This window comes from Archocentrus centrarchus, chromosome 11 (assembly GCF_007364275.1).
Source record: "Archocentrus centrarchus isolate MPI-CPG fArcCen1 chromosome 11, fArcCen1, whole genome shotgun sequence".
Taxonomy (NCBI): domain Eukaryota; kingdom Metazoa; phylum Chordata; class Actinopteri; order Cichliformes; family Cichlidae; genus Archocentrus; species Archocentrus centrarchus.
The window spans coordinates 24204901-24230945 of NC_044356.1; the positions used below are offsets into that span (position 1 = coordinate 24204901).

General features: G+C 38.7%; 1 protein-coding gene across 8 annotated transcripts in view; it reads left to right on the top strand.

Moving 5' to 3' along the window:
• Positions 1–23134, top strand: part of LOC115788627 (uncharacterized) — a 31926-nt gene extending 8792 nt beyond the window's left edge. For 5 of the 8 annotated variants that reach the window (XM_030741738.1, XM_030741741.1, XM_030741744.1 and 2 more), the window contains exons 5-6: positions 5026–5097; positions 23014–23134. In XM_030741738.1, the coding sequence (XP_030597598.1) occupies positions 5026–5097; positions 23014–23052 (111 nt within the window). In that variant the 3' untranslated portion in view covers positions 23053–23134. Of the gene's footprint in view, positions 1–989; positions 1112–5025; positions 5098–23013 lie in introns of those variants that run through there. The other 3 variants (XR_004020606.1, XM_030741743.1, XM_030741742.1) reach the window with 3 other exon arrangements.
• The last annotated feature ends 2911 nt before the right edge of the window (positions 23135–26045 follow it).

Here is a 26045-nt window from a genome sequence, read left to right on the forward strand (position 1 = left end):
TTGTGCACTTACCTGACAGAGGCCTCACATTTGGTCATGATTGTCACTCATGCATTCTTCTCGGAGGAGCTGCTGTGATTGGTGCATTGATAATATGAAGAAAATTACTTGAGATCATTGTGTGGCTGTCATGATCCTTTGGTGTATCCTCAGTAATTAATTTTAGAGAGGAGGAATGTCCACAGAGCCTCTTTTACCTGAAATGAAGGCGTAAGGCGTAAGTTACCCATTCTTTTATTTTAGTGAATCTTTAAAACATTATACCAGATCTCAACCCAACTAAACAACCACGGGTGATTTTTTTTTTTTTTTTACCATGTCACCACTCTCTGTCACCCTCCTCCAGGGAATGAAGCTGTATTGGCAGCACATTGTGATCCAACACCTTTCTAAGACACTTTGTGTTGCCCCCCCCCTCCCCCCAATGGTGCTTTTGTCTTGATTGATTGAAGAGTTAACAGTTTAAGTTAAGTTTCTCCTCATTAAAAACAGAACACCACATTTTTGTAGCTTCACCTCTCCCTCAATCTTTTCCCACTCTGCCCTTTTTAGTCTCTGACCTATTTAAATTTGGGTTGCACTTTCTTTTAGCATGTGCGATGGTGACAGTGACAGCAAGGCTTGCTGCACTCTGAGGTTTGCCCCTTTGGCCTAAGCACTACCAATCCAGCAGGATAATTACTAAAGCTGCAATGCACATTTCCCCTGGGTGGAAGTGGCAATATGAAGGTCTCTTGATGTCTGCTGAGAAATGAGTTGCAAGGCGGCGAGTCTGAGTAAGGCAGAGGGACTGGAGACAGAGAGATTGTAAAATGTGTGATGCTGATGGAGAGAGACATTATGAAAGTTTTATTTTTGGCGGCAAAACAGCTGATGCTGGGATGTAAGTAAATGTTTATAGACAGTGTGGAAAAGACATGAGAACCATTTCAGACACTGACCTGTTTTAAAATCTTTCCCTCTGTCTTTGTCTCTTTTCACACATGTAGAGGGTCTGACTCATGCACCAGTTCTCCTTCTGATGCTGGCCATCACCTAAATATTCCACTATTAAAGTTTCACAAGACAGGGAGAAGAGCTGGAATCTGGAAAGGAATATATAAAGAAAAGCAAAAGAACTTGTTTTATCTCATCATTTTTCAATCTGTTGGTATACTGTATGGGTGAGAATGTTCTGTGAGGGGATGATACTAACTACTTGCGTTTCTCTCATGGAAAACACCAAGGTCACTTAGATAGAACAATGGTCCAGTGTGTATGCTTACAATCTGAAGTGTTTCAAACTCCCAGCCTCTCAATAGGTCACTCTACCCACTGTTAAGCATTGATTTAACACTTTTCTGTCTCAGGAATTGAATTCATGATCCATTAGATACTACCTCAAAGACAGAGCAATTAAGTTAAACTCCTCTTACTGCGCTAGGGAGTTGGCATACTTTGGCTAGTATGTGGGTGCCACAGCATCCAAACTAAGAATGAAAAGCAAAACAGAAAAACAAATTAACAGTTAAAAATGTTCCACTCTTGGCAGACAGACAAAAGGAAGCGAGTGGCCAAATCGTTCCATTTAGCAGCCTGATGGATTGGCTGTTGAAAATATAGGATTTTCAGAAACGCACGCAGCACATTTGGGGAGAAGTGGGAGAGGGAGGGATGGCCCGGGTACCCCCTCAGCTTGTGTGATGTATGAGTGGCAGAGACATAGGCTGAAGTTTTTACTCTTGCGTTCTTCTGTCTTCTTCCAGCTAATAAGCCCGTCTCAGCTGTTGCTAGGCTACACTGGTCTGTTGTTATCCTCTGACTGGTGGCCTTTTCCATCTTAAAGTCTGTGTGTTTGTACCTGAACTGCAGGGTGCGTGCGTATGTTTGATGTCATTAATGCAGACAGGCAGACAAAGACGGAAAGGTAAAGTGTAAAATGAAGGACAAGGAATATGATTAGTTTGACCCTGAAGATCCATGAATTACATTAGTGCTACTTCTTTAACGCATCGCCTGTAGCAGCACGTCTGTTTAATCACAGCTATATGAGCGCTACCCCTGAACATTCGGATACTTAAACCTCACAGGGTTAAAGTCTAACTAATCGCCCTACTGTAAGGTAAACACAAGATTAAAAAAAAATAAGAAAAAATGCATTTTTGGAAAAAAAAAAAAAATCTGATGTGTGTGTTGTCATGGCACATCTTTTTCCATGTTATGTGACATATCTGGCTTCTTGTGATAGCCCATGTGTAGCACTGGAATCTAGCAAGACTCCTGAAAGTTTTCCACTAGCATGCCTAGTACATTTCTAACTATCCAGTGACTGGCCTTGTTGCCTCTTCCAAAGGAATGTTTGTTTCCAAGAGTTTATTTAGCTTGTTTATTACCATGTTAGCATTAGCCAAATTCTCCCCATTTTGAAGTAGTAGTTGAGCTAAGGACTTGACCTACCAGCTGAAGGAAAAAACAAGATCTACCTGTCCAGTGCCTTCAGTTTGACCTTGTTTTTTCCTTCAGCTGGTAGGTCAAGAAAATTATTAATTTCTATCATAATTCCCACCTCCTGGACTGGGTTTTCTAAAAAAAATGCTTTTTGGTATACAAGAACTATTAGAGTAAATTAAAAAAGTTCATAATTAGTGCATAGTGCAATTTTACATTGCAAATAACAATGTATGGTTGTCAAAATTCCACCACACATCAGACACCTATAGTATTTAAGAGATCCATAGTTTTGGCTGTAGGTTGTGAGAGTCACAGATGGTTGTAGGTCCAGACACTGTGAGCTCTGATCACCTGTCATGCTAACCCTTCATTCGCTCAGATGAGATTGCAGAAATTGCAGAACTACAGAAGGATATGGGAATATGATTAGCAGTCGCTCAGATGCATCAGTGAGAATATGTGCAGGGCCGATTGCACCGTCTGCCACTGGGTTTTCTCTATTAGTCATGGAGGAATCTGTGACATCAAACAACATGATGGAAAATCAGGAGGAGTGAAAAGCTGCAGATGGCACCTCCAAGTGAAGGGAAATGATGATAGCCATTGGCCATAAAAAGTGCATTATTGAAAGCCCTGAAGCCAAAACATATCTTATTGTTCCGAATGCTGGAGGTATTTGCTCGAGTCATGTGTCAGCTTTCAATGCAGACAATGTTTTGGCTACAGTTTCATGTTGTCTGGCATTGAAGGAATAGTACAAGAGTCAATTACCCTTCTATGCTCAAACTCCACACTAAAGTGAACCCAGTCAAAAAGTGAAGGCAAGAGATCCTGCCCAAATATATGTGATAAGTTGGGGGTAAGGCCACATTAAAGTTAAAGATGACTCAGTGATGATGTTTTTAGTTTTTAGAGCTCACTCTCCAGTCTTTTGCATGTTTTGGATCAACCCCCCTCACCACCCAGCTACATTCTGGCATTATCAAATGGAGGATAGCACAATGCATGAGCGCCTCACGTTGTATTCCCTAGCCAAAATGCAAATGACAAAGCATTATTATTATTATTATTGTCATTACTGCATGGCTTTACATCGTGATAAATTACCTCTTGACTGCAATTGTCAACTGGATCGCTCCTCTAATTAGCTAATTTGCTCAACTATGTGGTGAAAAGTGACTATATGATTAATATGATTCAGAGTCCAGCAAAGTATGTAATAAAACTTGATTAATGAAAAATATTATTTAATAAGAATGACTGAACTTGCCGAGGTGTGTTTTTTTTTTTTTTTAATTAGAATTGTGCGATAACACAGGCCTGGAGAAGCAGTAACCGCTGATGCTTAAACCTTACATGATTTTTGTCAACAACATAAAACTGTATGTTGTAACACAACATATTACAAACTAACAAGTCCAGCTTTGTTTTGTTAGTTTGTGTCCCAAGCACAGCATTTAGACACATAACTGCTTGTCAGGAAACTTACTGCACCGACAGTCACGTAATGGGTTGTCTTGTACAACTGAGCAATGTTACCTCCTCCTGTCTCCTCTTCCCTCAAGGAAGTACAGACATGCATGCACACACATGCAGTGAAACAAAGTGCAAAGGAAGGCAGCAAACTCTCAGACTGAGCTGAAATAAAACTAATGCACAAAGACAACACGAGCCTTCAACTTGACTGTGTTGTCGAGCAGCTACTAATGCGGTTTCAGTATTGATAAACCTTGTTCCTTATCTTGAACTCTGAAAAGTTTGCCGCACCTTGCAATTTGAAAGGCACTGTCATTATTATATTCCATTATCATGCTGCAGTTTTTTCCGCAAGTCCTCTACATATACAGGTTTGGTTATGTATCTTTTAGAGCCTGATTTAAACCTAAAAAAATAAATAAATAAAAAAATAGGTTAATGCCTCATTTACAAATTTAAATATAACATTTCAGAAAACCTGTCATACAAAAAGCACTCTTTTAATAGATGTAATCAGCTGGAGTTTACCCTACTGACCTGCAGTGTCACCCCCTCAATAAGGTTGTTTTATTTAAATTGATCTTTAATTAAATTTTCTTTAATTTATTTTCATAGAAGAAAATGTGGTTTTTAATCACAGTAAGAGGCTCTGTTGAGCAAAGCCGTTGTTCTGCTTTGACAATTTTATAGTACTTTTTCAGCATCAATCACATTTCTGTCATTTTTGCAGTGGAGGTGTTTTGTTAGCTTTCTTTATTGGACAAACTCCCCAAACAATTTGTGCAAATAGTTTTCGGGAAAATATTGCAGAAATCTGACTTTAGTTTCATTGTATCTCGGAAATATTACACACCAACAGTTTACTGAACTCACATCTTTACTTATTTATTGGGTTTGCCAAGACAACGATGGTGAGACTGTTTGTGAAGGAATATCTCGGACCGAGTCCTCATTGAGGCTTTTTTGGCTTTGCACCTTGTTAAACACTGATTCCTTCTTTCACATCCTAAGGCATATCCTTTTACCCCCTCCTTTTCCTAGATTTTTGCTTGCTCTTCATGCTTCAGTCTGTTGTTTGGATTTTTCTAATTACATGTTTAATTGTCTGTCTTCTTCCAGCATTTTGGAGCCCAGGCACATCAAGCCAACTGTCCTCCAGGATTCAGATGTCCCTATTTTCCTTTCCAACAGGTGAGGCTGCTAACAATCCAATTCTCTGCTGTCTACAAAGCTTGGAGCCAGCTCTAATCTGCATTGCTGATTTTACCTCCAACTGTAATTTACACGGGAGTGTGTGCATGTATGCTGCAAGTGTGACTCGGATCTCTATTGATTGTTTTTTTATTTCGTGAAACATTCAGTTTGTGTGCCATATAAAAGGCCTGCCATTGTGCAATAAATAGTCCTCAGAGATTAACCAATCTTCTGCTAGAATGACACAAAATACAGGTCACATCTGATTGCGATAACGTGCCTGCATGAATATCTTGTGCATGAGCACGTTTTGCGTGTACAGTTTTGTGTGTGTATTTGTGTGTAAAACCTGCCTCAGGTTATATAATCGAATATAGGGTTGAAAAAAAAGGGTTTTATTTGTCCGGATGTCACTCCTGATGGATGCTCCTCATAAGACAAGCACAATCAGTGATCATTCCTCATCTTTCCTCCCACTCCTTACCATTCCTATCCATCATATTTTATTCACAAATTCAACCCCTAACCCCCCCCCCTCTCTTTGTTGGCTCTGGTAGATAGTGGTGTCACAGAGAATTTCATGCTGCCACATGCTGTGTCTGTTCTGTCCTAATTGAGAAGGAGGCTGGCCATCTTTAATAATAAGTCTCATGACTGTTACACGGCGATGGATAACGGCGAAGCTGTAGAATAGATGGCTTTTCACTCTGCACCAACAAATAGACCTACTGTAATTATACACTTTTAGGACTGCATTGTCATTGAAGATCTGTTGCTGGCACAGTACAGTTTCATAATTTTTCACTGGACTTGTGCACATTTCCTCCACCTGAGTCTCCTGTTATGGATGCAAGTTGCATTTGAGTGCGCTCCAAGTGGTGTATGCGGTAAAGTTAGTTAAAGAAAAGTATTGTAACTTCTCAACGATTTCAACATCATCCCCCACGGAATGGCCTCAGGTAAGGTAAGGTGTTATGGACTTTCTCAGAGATAGATATCCACACCTTTAAATTTTAGAACAGCCGTCATGTGTTCCTACATATCTGAGGTAATCTGAGGCATCTTGAAATGCCTCCAGGACCCTTTTATGGCAGTTATTTTGAAGCTTCTTGTAATGTCTCTGTAAGCAATATATTCTATAGGGATGTAGGCTTCAGCCAAATTCTCATTGGTCAGACAATTGCTGGCGTAACTTTCATAGGATGCTACATCAATAGCCTCCCAGGATTAATCCTTTGTTCCAGGAGGAACGGATTGTGAAAAACGGGGGACCTTGGGCTTAAGTGCCTGCCAGTAACATCAGCTACACGCAGACCAAGCTGGATGAGATCCTGTGTGCTCATCAAAGCAGAAAAATCATATGATATAAAAACTTATTATTCAGGTCAGGAGGCGTTTTAGTGTGGTTTCCTCAATAGTTCTGATGTTCGGACCACCTGTTGATATAGTTCTATCTTTGGAAATCATACAGGATTAACCAGATACTGGTGTTTTGAGGTGGTTGGCTCTAAGTTGTTATGCTTTTAGTATTAAATAGTTTCATATGCTGATAATAGAGCAAAGCTAAGTTGAATCAATGTGATATTTGAATGAAAAATAAAAAAGTTTGTTGATGCTATCATGCTGACCAATATCTCGCTATAATTCAACTTGGATCCTTTTAAATTGTTGGTGATTGAAAAAAAATGTTGGCTTAAGTGTATAAACTGTTGTCAACTTTGTGAATCACAGAGAAAGGCTAATAAGACCAACATTTTACATTGATTTCATTTCTTCTCTTTGCTTCCAGAGCACAACTTAAAATACCCTGTAACACCAACTGTGTCATATTTGTGAGTTTTTGAGACCTTTACAACATCAGTTTTTCCCCTGAAAAAATGGAAAAAAAATTGCAAAATACATTTTTAAGCAATAAATTGCAAAAAGAATTGACAAAAAAGAGAAACAAATGTAGCAAATATGATACAAATTAAAACTTATATTTGCAAATTAATATGTAATTTCTTTTAAAAAAATATCAGAGGGTTCAATAAACACACACTATTTTCAAAAGAAAAATTGGCAATTATTTCATGGTTCAGGCTTTATAGCAAAACATGTATAAACAGGTTTAAAGAAACTGCTATTGCAAACAGCAATATTTCCTTTTTACTAGTGGTATTTGGCCAAGCAGAGGCTCCTTTCACCTGGTTTTGTGATTTGCTATTATTTACATTGACAGTCATGGTAAAAAGAACCCCCCCCCCCCCTTCAGTTCTAAAGTTTTACATATGATCTAGTCCTCAGCAGATGTTAAAACGAGGTAAAAACAGATTCAGATGAACAACAGCACATTGACATATTGAATGCCATTATTTAACAAAAAACTAAGCCTAAATGCAGACGTATGTGCCATGATTCAGTAGCTTATAGAACCACATTTAGCAGTAATAACTTGAAGTCATGATTTCTGTATGACTTTATCAGTTTCTGATACTGTTGTTGAGGAATGTTGCTTCAGTTTATTGAGGTTTGCAGTTATTATTTATGCACAGCTCTCTTAAGCTCTCGCCAAAGCATTTCAGTTGGGTTGACTTTGATTGAGCCACTGCAACATCTTGAGTGTGTGTGTGTGTGTGTGTGTGTGTGTGTGTGTGTGTGTGTGTGGTCATTGTCCTGTTGCATGATCCAGTTTTGACCAAGTTTTAGTTGGCAGACACATTTGACTGTAGAATAATTTAGTATTCAGAGGAGTTCATGGTCGACTCAGTGACTACAAAGTGTCCATTCCCTGCGTCATCATTCCTCCACCACTGTGCTGTTGTCATGAAATGTTTTTGCTGATATGCTGTGTTTGGTTTTTGCCAAATGTGGTGTTGTTCATTACGACCAAACATCTCCACTTTGGTCTTATCTTTCCAAGGGACATTGATCTAGTTGTGGTTTGTTCTAACCATGCTACCATGTTCTTTTAGAGAGAAAAGACTTTCTCCTGGCAACTGTTCCAACAAAGCCATATTTATCCAAAGTCTGAGATGTAGCTTTTATGTTTTTTGCAATTTCTCTGAGCATTGCATTGTCTGACCTTGGGGTGAATTTACTGGCATGCCCAGTCTTGGAAAGATTAGCAACTGTCTTGAATGTTTTCCACTTGTTTCTCACTGTAGAATGATAAACCTCAAATTGTTCGGAAATTGCCCAGTAGCTTCTCTGAGATCATTGCTGATGTCTTTCTTCCTTATCAATGCTTTCGTAGAGGTTAAAGAGGAGCTCACAGTTGCTGATGATCGATCAGTCAGATAAATTTGATTAGCAGCACCTGGCTGCTACTTAACCTCTTAATTCCTTAATTCTTTTTTTGTTTGTTTGTTTGTTTGTTTTCTGTACAGCCAAAGAAAAGAAGAAAAAACATACATACATAGATAAATGAGAAACACAGTATCCATATTGCTCAATGATTATCCATGAAGAGTCATAATGGTTCCTGCTATGCGAGTAGGTGGTTGTGACTCACAGCCTATGGTGCTTAACATCCACCTATAACAATCAGTTTATTTTGCTTGTAATGTATGTAAGAGTATCCGCATGTACCCTCCACCTTCAAACCACTACGTGATGATTGTTCTCTAAATTATGACTCTATTGAAAAAAAAAACACCCCTGGCCGTGGTCATTTATATTCACAATTTGTAATTACTGTGAGTTAGAAGCTGATTTACAGGGGTTTGTGTCTTTATGCACACCAAGCAAAGCTTTTGTGTGCAGCTGTGCCTGTATGTGTCTGCTTGTGATGCATCATGCATTTGATAGGTGGTTGAACAGCCGTTGCCAGAGGAGCCCATTTCTCAGTTAGCTTCAAACAGACAGTCTAATAGCTGCTCAAAGGACACATACGCCTCGTGCTGTCTTCTTTTTCCCCTCCTTTCTTTTTACTGAAAGAGAAATATGCCTTGTTATGGTGAAATGAGTAAAGATTTGACTGAGTCGATGAAAGCCATAATTAATATTTAACAAAACTCTTTCAACTTACATGGCGCTACTGCCAGGTTGAACCAGATGAGAGGCAGGGGAACAGGAGAGAAGTAAACGAGCAGGAAAAGGAGAAAGGGAAAGAATATAGCCTTTTGGGCCTTTTAATTTCTGGCTAGAGTCCAGAAACTCAGAAATAGACAGATCTTGGCTTCTATAACACACGCAATTGAATGATGATATACTTGTTAATTTTCCATAATTGAAGCTTATGTTCAGGAGGGCATCAACATAGAGCAGGGCCTCTTTGGCTCAGATGTTCCCTTGATGTTATCTGTCAGTAGGAAAGACACTGACAGTTTTTGTCCTCATGTTTTGACATATTAAGTGAGTAAACTTGCACCCCGTGGTGCACGGAGGTGCATGGAGCATAGCAAAACTCACACATACCCTCGCTCTCAGTAATATGGAACACCTCCACCCACGACTTCACACAAAAGACAGAGGGGAGGAGATGAAGACACAGGAAGAAAGTCATAAGGTAAATAAGAAAAAAATATATACAGGAGAAGAGTACTTAAAATTACTTACAGACTACTTAAAAATGTACTTACAATATAGTTATTTCTTTGTTTCCTTTAAAAGCCCGACTTGCAACCCCTTATTCCAGTGTACCTACCTGTAAGTATTTGTAGGTTAATATAATTACATTAAAATAAGACACATTGAAATTCCATTTAACTACAGGGAAATATGCCCTTAGTCTCGGGCTGTATTATAACATGCTACCGGATGCTTAATAGATTATTCCAAAGCTGCATTTATCTGATGCACTGATTCGGTTAGTTTTACATGTGTTACTGCAGTCTGCATAATAAAAAAATTGGGTTCAGGCACTAAGGCATTGTCTGTTCAGAATGCATTATCATTTTTTTCATTTGATCTACTCTTTACCAATCATAACCACACAAGACCTGCTGACCCCAGAAGATGTTACTACAAGTGCTTGAATGCCAGTGGCTTCTTTTGGCCTTATGTGCTTCAGTCCCATTTGCCTGCATTTTTTTTTCTTCTGAATTTAGTGGCGTTTTGTGATATTTTTCAATCCAACATACCCCTCCCCCCTGCTACAATTAAAGCAGGACTTTGCCTGATCAGCTCCAATATCCAAGTACATCTGGGCCAAGTTGTACCAACTGGCCTTTACTATGATTTAACTGTAAAGTTGGATTGCTTTCTGCTCTTCCTGTTTCAAAGTCTGCTCCTTATAAAGTCAATGCATAATACAGAGCAACATTATTACAATCTCTACAGGAATTAACTTTTATTGCTGTGGTTATTCCCAGTTCTCTGTTTCAATTGTCAGAAAACTGGACAAGAAGTGATTTGATTGCTGTTTCTAAATGCTGTAGAGGTGAGCTGTGATACTACATTATGCTCTCATAGGTAGAGATAAGGTTAACAGAGACTGATTGTCTTTACACAAGTCCTGACTGTGTGCGGAAGCATATATGATCATTATGAAAATACTTGGATTCTCCTATGAGTCAAAGCTGTTCAGCTGTTTTGTGCATATTTAGAAATGTCAGCAGAGAAGCTGGCTTAGTTGGATGGAAGACCAGATAGGAAAAACTGTATTTTCATTTTAACTACTTTGGTTTGCAATGCTTTCTTTATTTCAGATACTATAGTATAGGTAAATCACAGCAGTGATATTAATGACAAAAACAAAAGTAGTTCATTTTACACAAAATGGATTTTTACTTGAAGATAAAGGAGAAAAATAAAACAAACAAAAAAAGCCAGGTGGCAAATATCCAATTGACTGTGTTTTTATAGATTACATTTGTAGAAGCATTATTTGCAGTAGTAGGATTATTCATGAAAAGGAACCCTAAAAATCAAATCTATTCTCTGTCATCAAGTGAAGCTCTTTTCAGTTGCACCAAAGGCAGAGAACAAAAAAAAGTCTTTGAAATGAAATAGAGCAACCTTTTTCAATCCCTTTTAAATTCTGCAATGCTTTTCATCAACGGTCTCTTTGTGCCTCTATTTTCTCCCGAATTTCAAATGCCATTTTCTCTCTGCCTCCTTTTGTGCGCCTCCAGTGAACATGCGGGATAGAGGCTGATGGCAGAAGGCCTTTATAAGCGGAACTCCACGGCAAACGGTGAGGGCGACTATCGGTGTCAAACCATCACAACCCGATCTGTGTAAGACACAAGGCAGGTTGAGGGGTGAAGCGCTACAGCATTTTATGGTTCAGCAGTGCCATTTTGGGAACACAAGTCAAAGAAAAAAGGAATGAAAAGAGGGCCTATTTTTATGGCGCTATCAGGCTCTTTCTTCTCCCCATCTTCCTTCTCCCTCTTTTCCCACCTTTCCTCCCGGCTGCTCACCCCATGTGACCTCTCTTTTCATCCCCCTCACACCTTTCTCATGCCTTCATCCTCCTGTCCTTTACCATGATAGCAGCTTGTGCCTCTTAATATGGGCATTTTGTATTTTCACCCTTAGATAAGGTATCAAAGACAGCATGTGAGCCTAATATTAGTTCACCATATTTGCTAACAGTCGCTTACAATAAGATTAATTTACATAAGGACACCGCCTGTGTGCTATGAGCAAAATTTAACCATGTTATTACCATTAATAGTAGAAATTATTATTATTATATTATTTAATTTTTTTCATACCATTATTGTCATATGCAGGACATGGGAGACAGGACTTAAACTTAAAGATAGCATTAATGCTGAAGATTCTTCAAAACAACAAAATACAACAAAGCAGGACTACAGTCAGGAACACAAAAGTCATAGGCTAGGGCACAGAGCAAGGGAGCGCACAGCTATGAGAGACGACGCGACAAGGAACAGACGAAAACTCGGGGCTTAAATACACACTGCGGTAATAAGGGAAAATGAGAAACACAAGGGTATACAGCTGAACCTAATCAGAAGAAAATAAGACAGAGGAATCAAAACTGAACACAATGCATAAAAGAGAAGGGACAAGCAAAATAAAACAGAATGCTAAACACAGGACAGAGAAAAGAGGACCTGACGACACACGTGGAGTGGAGAACACAGGGAAAGCATAATGTTTATCTTCTCTTTTTAGCTATGCAGTTTAATAGTTTGTTTGTCTTACATTTTTTAGGTTATTGTTTTGTATTACAGTTAGCTAACTTGAGCTATTTACTCTATATCTATAACTTGCCCCTTTTTAACCATTTGTGCTCCTTTTTTGCTACTTAGCCATTTTAAATCTTTATTGATTAATGCTATTGGTCTAACTTTTCACCCACAGTTTGAAAACCACTGCACTAGTCTTTGTTAACACTTTCCACATTTTCTTTTGTTTTCTTTTCTCATTTCAACGTACTCACTCACTTGATAGCTTGTATTCACATATATTTAGTGGACTAGTTTGAAAACTTGGCCTTTTGGTTAAAGCTATGTTAGTTTCTTTTGAGCCAAAACGCTAGCAGGCTTGGTTAGCTACATGTATCTATAGAGGTTTCCCCTGTGATGCGCATAATGCTCCAGAGTTTTCCACCATATTGGACATGATACAAACACTGGATGCGAGGGAAAAATGAATATTTCCCATCTGGTTAGTGAGTAGTTGCTGGAGGTTGCTGGCTGTCACTAGATGAAACCTTTTTAATTGTCTTAGTCTCCAGCAGATTGTTATGGTTGCCTTTAGTTTGTATGGAAGACTCTGACGTCTCTGCAAACACTAACTACTAGTAAAACTTGAAAAAGTTTGAATGTTTCCATGTCTCCATGATTGTCACATGCCCAAAATGGTGTATAAGTTATCGTCAAGTGGTTAGCAGGCATGTCTGGAAAACCTCAATGGACCATTTCAAGTTGCACAAAAATAGATACACATTACTTAGGAATTTTATATACAGTAATACTAGAATGTCACTTTGTACAAAAAATAATTAGTGCTTGTATGTTCTGTTAACTGCACAGCAGGATATATTATTTGTCAGATAGCTGCATTAAAATGTTTAAAACTGCACCAACACCATAAACATGGTCAAGCAGTCCAGTTCAGTGACTCGATCTAGCTAGCAGTTGAGTCTGTGTCCGCAATCAAGTGTCACTTAAAGTCATGATTCTCTTAACCATGAATGACTTTAACCCAATAAATGTGTTTGTTTCCACTTAACATGGGAGTTTATGTCGCTATTCAAGGAACTGCAGTTTTTGGTACTTCCACACTGCCTTCACTTTTAAGCCAAAGATGTTGATACCTCTGATTTTTAGCACTGCATCTCAAAACTGTCATCATAAAGTCAGTCATATCATAAACTGACTTTCACTTTTAGTGCTTCCAATGACGTCACAGTAGAGATCACACTGTGTGGGGTGGTGTAATCACAATCGGTTCCATTCCAGCTTTTCATTATACTAAAAAGGGTTTCTGTTTTAGAGTGAAAACTATGTTCAGTAAATAAAACAAATTGTCCAGATTCAGAGTGTTGGGAGACTGAAAAATCCTAGAAATACTGTGTGTCAACCACTTGCCTGAGTATTGACATCACAATTCCCTACAAAGGTGAGATACACAGCTTCTTCTTTCATCTTGTGGAATTGCAGCTATGTACCAGGCTGCTGTCTGCAACATCCTGCAGAAATTACGTGCACAGTTTGTTGGCTTTGTGCGATTGTGCATCTGGTGTGATAGGCTGTTGGAGAGTAGTAGACACGCTCCTGTGTAAAAACATCAACCTTAATCTGACCCTCATTCACTGCATCATTCACAAGTTTTGATTCATGATGCTGTAGAACGCGTTATAGAGCTGGGTCATTTTTACATATTTATTAACTCTCAAACTGGAAAGTCTGCGGCTGATCTCAGTAACTGAACAGAGCCGCCTCCTTCCCTGGATGGAGATTTTGCGGCTGTGGCTAAAAGAGGATGACTCTCTGCAGAAAAGAAGAAAAAGCCCATTGTAAAAGCAGACTGTTTTCTAAGTTTGGTATGCGGGAATCTACCATAGAGGAATATTTATTTAGCCTAATATTTTTGTAAACTGACTATTTGTTGCAGCAATTTCAGCTTATATTGATAAGACCACCATAGTTCCAGAAATATTCTTTTTCTTTCCTCCCTGCATTTGCTTGAGAGAATTTAACTTTGGCAAGACAACTTTTGTAATATATATATATATATATATATATATATATATATATATATATATATATATATATATATATTTGTCTGGGTGGAAGTAAGAACAAGAAAGAAAGGGATTTCTTTTCCCCTGACCATCAGAGTGATTCCGTAAGAGGCATATCATTGCAGAGCCAATATTTTCCTGTCATCCAAACAGCCTCAAAATGCTTTCCTTGATATTTCTTATTTGAACTTCATTGTTTGGACGTTAGCAAAGGCACACTTACGCACACAGCAACACAGCGTGATGCCAGCACACACCGAATGCTGTAGACTCATTCAGTCAGTGACGTGAGCGTGCGCACACAAATATGCATATTTATAATACCCACACACCAGTTGTTCCTATCAAAAGCTGAGCCAATGCTTTTGAACTAATCACTACTGCAGACACATGTGCACAGTGCATGCAGCACTTATACAGTACGATGGAAAGTGTTGTGCACTGCAGTGAGGACAATCAGTCAATTATCCAGCATCTTGTGACTGCTCCCCGATTTCATCCCTTTGCCCTCTAGTGTCTTAAATATTTAGACTGTTTGACATCAAATGCATACATGAATGTCAATGAGGCAGACCTCAGTCCCTTAATCGCACTCTCACACACACACACGTTATGAAAGGCAAGGAAGATGCAGTCATACAAAAATAATTTCAGAAACCAAATACAGCCACAAAGCTTTTTTTTTTTTTAACAGTCGGGCACCATTTTTGGATGGCCTGTTTCAGGATAGCTAGAAGATTGCTTGTGGACACTGTGCAGGCAGAGAGTGATCTGCTGATTGTTACTTCAGGAAAATTGTATCTCTAGTCTTTGACACACAGAGAGGGAAAAGCCTATTTGAGGCATCCATTTTTTTTTTCTTTCTTTTTTTTTTTTTTTTGGTTTATTCTCCTTGAGAGTGAAACCAGTAATAAGGCAGCCTGAACACAGCTCTGTGGAGCGCCTGCCAATCAAGGATCTCAACTGAGACAAAGCCACAAAGTCTGTTCCTTTACACATACGAGTATAACATCTTCCGCCATTTATTGTGTAATAGCCATATTTGCTAGCTTTAAAACAAATGCTGCTGTTCATTTTTATCTTTTTTTGCTTGCGTGCCAAGACAAACTGCCCATTTTCATATTAGTAAAATGTCAGCATATTAAGATCTGATTCCTCCAAAGACCAGACTTACCAGAGGTCTTGGGTTTGCTAACCCAGGGATGAGGAAAACTTGTCATTAATCATTCCAGAAACAAGCTATCAGGTTTAGGGACTGCCTAAACACATGACTACCTGTCAGGCACACTGAGTCATTTTCTAGTCACCTGAAAGTCAAAATGGGTATATGCACCTCCATCCATCAGGGGCAACTTCCTCACTCTTGTTGTGCATGTACATGTTTCAACATGTCTCAGCACGTCTACTCACTTCTCTGCCAATAACATTATAGAAGAGGATGAGAAATGGAAATGTCTCTGGTAGCTAGTGTTTGGTGAGAGATGGCACGAAAGAAGCTGAAAAACCAGTGATCCAAGTTTTATATGATCATGAGGTCCACTTGCAGTGCTTTGCTGTTACCTGATCTCTGTATTATTATTATTATTATTATTATTATTATTATTATTATTATTATTATTATTATTATTATTATTATTATTATTTACCTTGGCTCCCACCTTGAACTAAGCTTCAACTCTGGGTCAGTTACTATGGTAACATAGTCAGTGATAACCAACTATGTGCCTAACCATGCTGTCCCGTTGCTGACTCTGAAGGTTCTGTCTGACACACTTTTAAAAATCCTCATTCATACAGTCAGTATCAAAGCACATACCAGAATTTGCAGCAGCTTTCACAAGCCTCTGAAGTGAACCTTGAAGTACTACTTCTTCTTTATTTTTTAAAGGACATTACATGCTTTTGAGCAAATTTTTTAATTATCAAAACTAAATATCACCACAATTATTACTACTGGCTTGGGACTGTGACTTTCTACTCTAATCCATAAGTAAGTTATGTCTTTCATCCGCATTGCCATCTTCAGCTCCTGTCACATTTGTTTTAGTCTCATTAGTTTATAGTTGCACAAAACAGCTTGAATATATTCCCTAATAATGAAAGTTTTTCAGCACGATTCCACTAGGTATGCAGCAATATAGATGCTCAATGACCACTTCATTAGGCATACCTGTTCAGCTGCTTGTTAATGCAAATATCTAATCACCCAGTCTCATGGAAGCAAATCAATGCAGAACACATGTACTATATACATGTTCTAGACGACTCGCTGAATCTCAAACTGAGCATCAGAATGGGGAAGAAAGAGGATTTAAGTGATAACACACCATACCATGAAGCAGATGTGCTACAGCAGCAGAAGACCACACCAGGTGACAGTCCTAGAACAGAAAACTGAGGCGATAATTTGCTTGGGCTCACCATAATTGGACAACAAAAATATTTAAAAACGTTACCTGGTCTGATGACTCTCAATTTCTGCTGCGACATTCCAATAGTAGGCTCACAATTTGACGTAAACAACATAAAAGCATTGGTCGATGCTACCTTGTAACAACAACCCAGGCTTGTAGTATGGTTTAAATGCTGAGTATTATTGCTGTCCATGCCTTTATGACCACAGTGCAGTCTTCCATGTTACAAAGCTCTAATAGGTTTAACCTGGTTTCTTGAAGATTAAAATCATTTCACTGTTCGTTTCATTTCACCAAAAGAGCATTTTGGATGTGCAGCCCACAAATCTGCAGCAACTGTGAGATGCTACTGTGTCATGTCAATATGGACCAAAATGTTTCCAGCACCTTGTTGAATCTATACCACAAAGAATTAAGGCAGTTATGAAGTCCAAAAAAAAAAAAAAAGGGAGGGGGGCAAACCAGCACTAGCAAGGTATACTTAATGAAGTCACCAGTAAATGTATATTAACCAACTATCCATTGACCCAATATTAACCCTGTTGATTGATATCAGTATATCAGCAAATAAGATTACATTTACCAATGATAAGGGCCAATAATTACGCGTAAAGAAAATAAATAAATGAATAAAAATGACAGAAAAAATATTGGTATCAGTATTTGACACTGGTCAAATGATTATTTTACACATCACTATTAGAACTGACCAAGGATATCACAATTGGTGCATCCTTAGATTGGAGTCTAAGCAAATCAATAAAATGCTGACTGACACTGACTAAAATTTCATTGTGTTAACTTTGTGATTCCTTTTTTGCACTTTCTTCAAGATCTTGTAGTCCACACAAAGACATGGTCATATTTCCAACAGCAGAGTACATTAAAAAGGAGGTACTTTATTTACCCCGTGTTCTGTTGAATCATAGTTGGAGTGCCACTAATGGCATTTGTTCATTACCAAAGCACAAGCAAAAATACTCAGATCGAGCAGATTAAGCTACCTCTCATCGACTGTTCTGAGCCCAAAACTGAATCTCCATTCTCAAGGTCAATCGACTTAGTGTTCAAGCTTACAAGACATAGTTTGTTAAATCTGCCTTTTGGAAAATCCTCTAGAAAAGAAAACATTTTTAACAAAACAGCTATCATATATGTGCAACAACAGTACAAATGAAAAACAGCAAATGTGAATGCTGGCACACATGAGGTGGCTGAACGCCAGAGGGTTTTGTGTGTTGTGTTTAAGGTTCTGGTAGAAAATCAGTGCTTTATTCCAAAGAATTTAGGCACTCTGTGCTTACTATGTTGCTCTTGTGGTTATTAGATTTATTTTCAGTAAAACATTTTAATCTCTCTAATCATTCAGGGAATTCACTGATGCCTCTCAAAAAGCCATATGAATGGTGCTGCCTTGTACTCGCTCATATAAAACTGCTGTGTTTGAAAGTGGCTTTCGTACTGTATAAGAAATCACTCGATCTCAAGTGTGTTTTCAAAAATAAATTTGTGCATTCACAGGGCTTCACAACATCTAATCAAACCTGTAGAAAACAGCGACTGTAAAAGTATGGTTTTATGAAGCAAAATGGAAAAAAAATATCACTTGCCAGGCTTCTCAAAATTGAGGGGGTTTTCAAACATGTTGAGGGACTCCAGCCACTGAGGTCTTTTGTCTGTGGGAGACGAAGTGTTTCAATGAGGCAGTGAGGAGTCACCCTGTAAAACACTGAGCAGTGCACTAGGAAACTGGTGCCTTTAAAGAGACGTGCGCAGGATAGACACGCTACATCAAATTACACTCCTCCCTGTGCTATGCCTTGATAAAATTGTTTGTTTGAGCCTGGAGCATTTCATTGTTTGTGTTACTCAGAGCTAAGCCTTGAGTCTGGTATACACGTCTGTAGCAAACACTGGATCCTGTGCCTATCAAAGTCAGCCTCCCGCTGTGATGGAACTACTCTTTTAAAATTCCTGTCCAAAAGATTTGTGTGCAAATATCAACACCTTGGAAGCAGCATGGCTTTGAGACTGAACACCATGTGTGGCATCCTTAACTTGTGTTTGTGTCAAGATGTCTACAAAATCACGTAGTGTGTCAGGATCTATTTGCAATAATCCGGTGTAGTTAAATTTTGCTTCATGATTTCAAAACTGTGGGAAAATCAGAGTGAAAGTGAAAAGAAGTTGATCTTGTTTACTCCCTGCACTAACATATTATATGCAATGATTAAATTAAGCAGCTCTAGTAGGTGTGAAAAAGTTCACAAAACTCTCACAATCAGCACTCTGTAGTTTGAGGTATACCAAACCAATTATTGCTCACTACCAACGCTTTCTATCTGCAGGTCAGGAAATAGTTAAATGTATTTAGTTATGTTTTTATTGAAAGAAAACTTGTGCTACTATTGTGTAAAAACATGTTGACTTTAGTTGCTGACTGTAGATCTTGTGTGGCTCATGATACAGTGGGTAGTAAAGTTTTTCCTTCCAGCTGTTTGTCTTCAGTCTTTTATTGTGTAGTGGCTGCCTGCCACTGAGGTTTCACAGCAGTGGCACCAGCTCTGTAGTGAGTGTAAAAAACAGTGTCCTTTTGTGTGTTTTATCCGACTGCAACAGGCTTAGTAAAGGAGAAGCACATCGGGTTTTAAGAAGTTAGATGCCTAGTAATAGGGTATATAAGGAATACACTATAGTAGACTAAGCCACAGTTCCGCAGCAGTAATCGTTAGATGTTGAATGTGTTTTGTACCAGTGGTAGTTATTTATTTATTTATATTTTACCAACCAGCGCCTGCAGAGGACGACAGTTAAGTGTTTCATAATGAGTTTTCTCTGCAAGCCATGCTACATGATAAAAATACAAAAACCACAAAAAAATATGTTCCCCTCTGTTCTCTAAGCCAATTCCACCAGATGAGCACAGGCATATGCTAAATGTAAGTCAAGACCCACTTGTGGCTTATAGTGGGATTCAGAAAAAAAACTTGTGCACTTTCAAGTCCTTTGTGGCACCTGATCTTACTTATTCTATGAACTTTTTCACTCTTTATATTACACACCTGATCTGGTCTGGAAAGGCCTGTGATTGGCAAAAGTCTATAGTCTCTTTGTCTCTGAAAGCAAAGCCCAGAGTAGGAAAAGAAGTTTCCTGTAAGACGATTCAATGACTATCTGCTACAGTGCTTTTAGAAAAAAGTATTTCACTATCATCTTAGCCCTATGATGCTTCTGGCAAATGTGTCCTCTAGAGTTTGAGTGTTCTGCACAGTGTCTTAGCTTTTGCTAGGACTGTACTCTTGTCTGTCTGTGTGTGTGTGTGTGTGTGTGTGTGTGTGTGTGTGTGTGTGTGTGTGTGTGTGTGTGTGTGTGTGTGTGTTTGTGTGTGTGTGTGTGTGTGTTTTATTTACTTTAGCCCCATCAGAGCTAAACACACACACTCCTAGGAATATGCTTTTCTGGTCAGTGATCTTGGATGTCATTCCTGGAATCTGCTGAAGCCACTCTCCCACTTTGGGGTCACTACCCCGAGTGTTCCAGTTAACAAGGGAACAACTGTTGCCTTCACCTTCTACATCTTTTCTATCTCTTCTCTCAGCCCTTGCTATTTATCAAGTTTCTTGTGTTCCTTCTTCTTGATGTTATTCTTTTGATATTATTTCTAACACTACGGCCTTCCTCCTCTGCAGGTCCACCACTACTATGACTGGTTCGTTAGCCATCACCAGATTGTCCTTCTGTATCTCTCAGTCCCACAGGAACCACCCTTGGGGCCGTATCCCATTTTTTTCCCAAGCCTTATTTGGCACAGATGTTCCTGTATACTATGCCAGCCACTTGGCTGTGGCATTCCCGTTAGCATCTTGCACCTTGCTGTTATATGCTGGATTGTCTCAGGGGCATCTCTACACAGCCTGCACCTGGTGTGGTAGACCCCAGCCTCTATCAATCTTTTGCTTAGAGCTCATTCCAGTGCTGCCAGGATTAGTACCTCTGTGTTATATTTCAGACCAGCTTTGTCCAGCCATCGGTAGGATTTTTTGATATCAGCCACTTCTTCTATCTGCTGGTGGTACATGCTGTGCAGGGGCCAATCATTTCATGATGGTTCCTGTTCTTTCTCCTCTTTTTTCTCAGGTTTCTGCTGCCTGAGGTATTCACTAAGCCAGGGGTGCCCACACTACCAACCTGCAGGCTGGCCACGCCCCTACTTCTGGTCCGCAAATTGATGTCAAAAATAACATACAATTTGGCCTTTTAAGTTACTTTTTTGACATTTCGCTTAACCCACTTAATTGGAGGGGAAGTAACATTTTTTTAAAATGATTTAAATTTAAGGGCAGCACGGTGGTGCAGTGGTTAGCACTGCTGCCTCACAGTTAGAATACCATCTGGAAAGCCTGGGTTCGATTCCACCTTGGCCCAGGCCTCTCCCTCTCTCTGTGTGGAGTTTGCATGTTCTCCCCGTGCTTGCGTGGGTTTCCTCCGGGTACTCCGGTTTCCTCCCTCATTCCAAAGACATGCACTTACTGGGGTTAGGGTAATTGGCTAATCTAAATTGCCCATAGGTGTGAATGTGAGTGTGAAAGGTCGTCTGTCCCTCTGTGTTGGCCCTGCAACAGGCTGGCGACCTGTTTAGGGTGTACCCTGCCTCTCACCCTATGACAGCTGGGATAGGCTCCAGCCCCCCCGCGACCCTTAACAGGATGTGCGGAAGTGAATGGATGGATGGATGGATGGATTTAAATTTAAGCTATATTTTAAGTATAAGTCTATAAGTATATGTGAGTGATAATGTAATTTGGGGTAGTTTAGTTTTTTAAGTTGGAACAACTTAAAATTTTGAGTTGACTTTCTATAAAATTAGGAAGATGGATTTCAATTTTTTATTTGGAATAAAGTAAATCAATTGAGTAAGACTGACTTACATTTGTCAAGTTAAACCAACTTAATAAATTAAGTTGGATACATTTAATTGAATTACTTGTTACCAATTGAAGCAATTCAATTAAGTTGGATCAACTATTTTCTTTTTTCAGTGTTGGGTGAAAGCAGTCTTTCTCATTTAGCAAAGAATCACTTTTGACATTTGAGTAAAAGAAAAATAATAATAATAATAATGATTTTTCATTAGTTCAAAATTACCTCATGACACAACACAAAGACAAAGGGGTAACACTTTTGTGACAATGTAGAAACACTGAATGTAAAGTTTTAAAATTAGGTTAAAGCAAAACAACCTTTAATGCAAATACACCAGCTGATGATAAACAGCTACCTTGTCTTTTAATTTTAACATCAACTAGTGGGGCTAAGAAGCTTAATAAGTAAATTAAAGGGCCAAATTGTATGTTATTTTTTACATCAATTTGCAGACTGGAAGTTTGGGCATCTCTGCACTAAGCACATGATCATTTGTGGCCATCTTCCTGATGTATACGTGGATATTTGTTTCATCCAGGATAGTGGTTCTGACACTAGTCCTTGGCCTTCATGCATGGTAAGGAGATTTCTTCACTCTGGTGAACGAGACATTGGCTGGTGTTTGTGCCATTCCATAGTCTGTATCCGTAGCCAGTCTTGTTAATGATCTGGCTTAGGGGGTTCAAGCCTATGTAGAACATCAGTTGGAACAAAGCATCTCCTTGGTAAATCCCGCACTTGATGGTGGCTCGTGTAACTGGGTTAAAGTTGTCCTCTAGTGTTGCTCTCCACATTTCCATTGAGTTCCTAATGAAGGCTCTTAGGGTCTTGTTGATCTGGGCATTCCAGGATCCATGTATGAGGCACTGAGTCACAGGCTTTCTTGTAAACAATCCAGGCGGTGTTTAGGTTGGTCAGTCTGGTCTTATAGTCTGGAGTGACTCATATTTTTCCCCTACCACTGAGAGTGCACCTTGGATGGTTCAGTGGAGAACATGTGGTTTATGCTCCTGGCTTCTGTGTCTCTGGTATACCTCTTTAAGCAGTTAACCAAGGCTCTGAGTCTTTGCTTGGCAGTTTGTAAGACCTCAGGTATGGACAGCTTGTAAAACAGATTACAGTGACTTTTCTACCTGATATTATGGAATAGCATCTAAATTACAAGCCACCTCAGACACACTTTTCATGTGAATTCTACCTATTTTCAACCTTTCTTGTATTATTTTAGAGCATTAAATGACATGAAGTGGTTAAGGTTAGGTATAGATTATCCTCCACTGTATGATCTGAAAATGACACATAAAGAGAAAAAATGCTTTGTAATAACGTGCAGAATGTTTTGTGGAAGTTTGCCTTTTATTTACATTCAATAACAACATGATTCCAGGCTGTGAAACTCAAGTGTATTTATATCTCTCTATTTTTCAGGCCAGAGGCATCCCTTCTAAAAGTGGCCATGTGAGATGACAGCCAACGTGACACAGTTTTTGTTTTGTTTATTTGTCTTCATTGAGGGCAGTGCTGGTCTGTATAAAAATGCACTAACCCGTGTTGCTTTTCTTTTATTATAATCCCAATAAATATTTTCGCCACAGTTGCACTTTTATGGGTAATATACGGTTCTATTCTAAAACACAGCACTGTAGTGAGATTCATCAAGTGAGGCAGAGGCAAAGGACACATTACAGTCAATGCTTTAGTTCATTAGTGAGCATCTGGATGCTGTGCATGCATGAGTTAGGTTCTAAATACAAAATGCAAACTGTATGCACTTTCCAAATGAATTGAGTGATGCGTAGTAATAACAAAATCTCATTGTGCTGGGGTGATAGTGAAATGACGATTATTCAACAGTGCAGTGTCATTTTCGCCAGCGGACCTTCTCATACATAATGCATCCAAATCTTTGCATTTTTCCCTCTTTCTGAGCTACAATGCATATTTCATCAAGTCAGTGAAATATTAAGCACTCTTATGATTTGATATTCTCTTCCAAGAGGGATTTCAGTTTATATATTATCTTCACATCACTTGTGTCTCCTCTGGGACTAAACTTCAGGGGATGTCTTTATTTGCCATGTTTGTTTAGTGGGGAAGATGTTTGATTAGCTAATGCTGAAGTAATGATCAATGAGACAGCCAATCAATTTCAGAGCTTATCAAGGCTCAGAGGGCATTGATCCATCAGAGGAGTCGGCTCTGAACGGCAGGTTGGGTCCATTCCAACTCATTTGATTGAAATTAGAGAAGTTCACACAGTGCAGCTACTCTCCCTCCCTCTGCCCTCAAATTTTATATGTCAGCTGTTATTTAGCTGAAAGAGACTGATGTGAAATGTGAAAAGGAAAGATTTATAGTGTGGTATTAAGCTTCTTAGCCCCACTAGTTGATGTTAAAATTAAAAGACAAGGTAGCTGTTTATCATCAGCTGGTGTATTTGCATTAAAGGTTGTTTTGCTTTAACCTAATTTGAAAACTTTACATTCATTGTTTCTACATTGTCACAAAAGTGTTACCCCTTTGTCTTTGTGTTGTGTCATGAGGTAATTTTGAACTAATGAAAAATCATTATTATTATTATTTTTTTCTTTTACTCAAATGTCCAAAGTGATTCTTTGCTAAATGAGAAAGACTGCTTTCTGGTGCTAGAGCACACAGTACACATTCAAGAAGACATGCAGTTGTGTGCTTGCAGTTAATTGCCACCACAACCAACAGAAAATCTGTTAGCCCTTTTTTTTTTTTTTTTTTTTTTTTTTTTAAATTCACTTTCTTGCTGAATTATATGAGATATTTAATGCTGGGAACATACTAGCCGCTTCCCATTGCTCTCAGTCTTTATGAATGATTAAGTAAACTTAATTTAGCATGGAAACACATCTAGTTGTTTGTTGTAAAAGTGCATTTTTGCACATGTAGTAGGTCAATCAGCTCAAGTTGAGTTACTAAAATGTCCTTTCAGCTGTATCCTCTGTCTCACCCTCACTGTATTGTACACATTATGGTCTTTTTGGCAGGATTCATCACATTCGTTGATCAGTCCGCATCAGTTTTTAAAAAATGTGAGGCTGCTCTCAAAGCAGTCCCTCATTTATAATTGGTCCAGTGGTGTTTGCAGTGTCAGTTTATACTTTTATCAGCTCATCAGCTGTTGTGAAACTCTGAAAAGAAATTTCAAAATTAAGCATCCTTCCATATTTTATCAAAATCAGATTAGATATGTAGCCAACTTGGCATATCCAAGTTAGAAATTATGCTCTTTAATTAGAGTGCCACCCTCAGGGCAATTACTGTAATATGTTATAACACCAGAACACAGTGCTGATGTATCATCCCTCTGAGCTTCATTAAATTTAGGGCCCTGATGTCTGTGATGTCACCTGAGATATTACGCCTGACGGTCGATTAACTCTGCCACTGAGTGTTGGACAATGAGCTATTGGGATCTTCAGTCTGTTCTTTTGCATATCTTTTGTCACATATGCATCATTGTTGCCTCTCTTTAAGAGAAGTTTATGTCACCCGGCTGAAAACAGCTATTAATATGATTTTAAAAGATTGTGAAGTTAGCCTAGTGAGGGGGGGGGGATGCAGCATTATGGGCCCAGAATAAATGTCTGACACAGTCTGATTGACCTCATTGTGCCAATTAGGTTGTAGACCAATCTCCATAATAAAATCTGTATTTTCTGAGTAAGCACCTGACAAATTGTCTTCTGCCTCAACAATATCCATTTCATTACAATGCCAACAAGGCTTCTATTGTTTCACAACTAGAGGTGCCAGAATGACAGGTGTTCAAATTGCCAATATTGGCACAGGTGCAGCAAGAAACAACAAGAAATAGTGTGATTAAGCAGTTTCACACTCTCTTCTCAAGTCTGAACTGCTTCTTAAATAGTAATAAAAGGGATACGGATGTTTTCATTGTTCTTTAAATACATAATAGCACATTTATTTTTGTTGTCATGTTTTATTGTTGAATTGTATTGTAGAAGAAATATAGAGTCTTTAGTTAAATAAAAGAATAAAAGATAACAGCAGTCTGTGCTCATCTACATTCATAATAAGAATGGCCCTCAACATGAAAACAGCATTATAATGTTATCGTTGGCCATAACAGAGATCATTTATACTTATTAGTAGTTTATTTTAATTTTTCCATCCCAGGACATCAAATAGTGTGGCCAGTGTTGCAGAGAGTCCTTCAGCATCTTGATGCATTGGTTAGGACAATATTAAAAGCTAAGAAATAACCTTTTCTCCTGGAAGTTTTACTTTTACCACCATCTTTACTGTTGCAGAATTCTCCCATAGATTTCAATTTAGACTTGTTTGAGTATTATGTCTCTCTCTCTTTTAGTGTCTCTAGTTAAGTGTAGGAAAATATTGTGACTTGCCTTTTCAATCCCGCACACCACATGGTGATTCATGGCACAGTTAGACCCCAAAGGGCCACT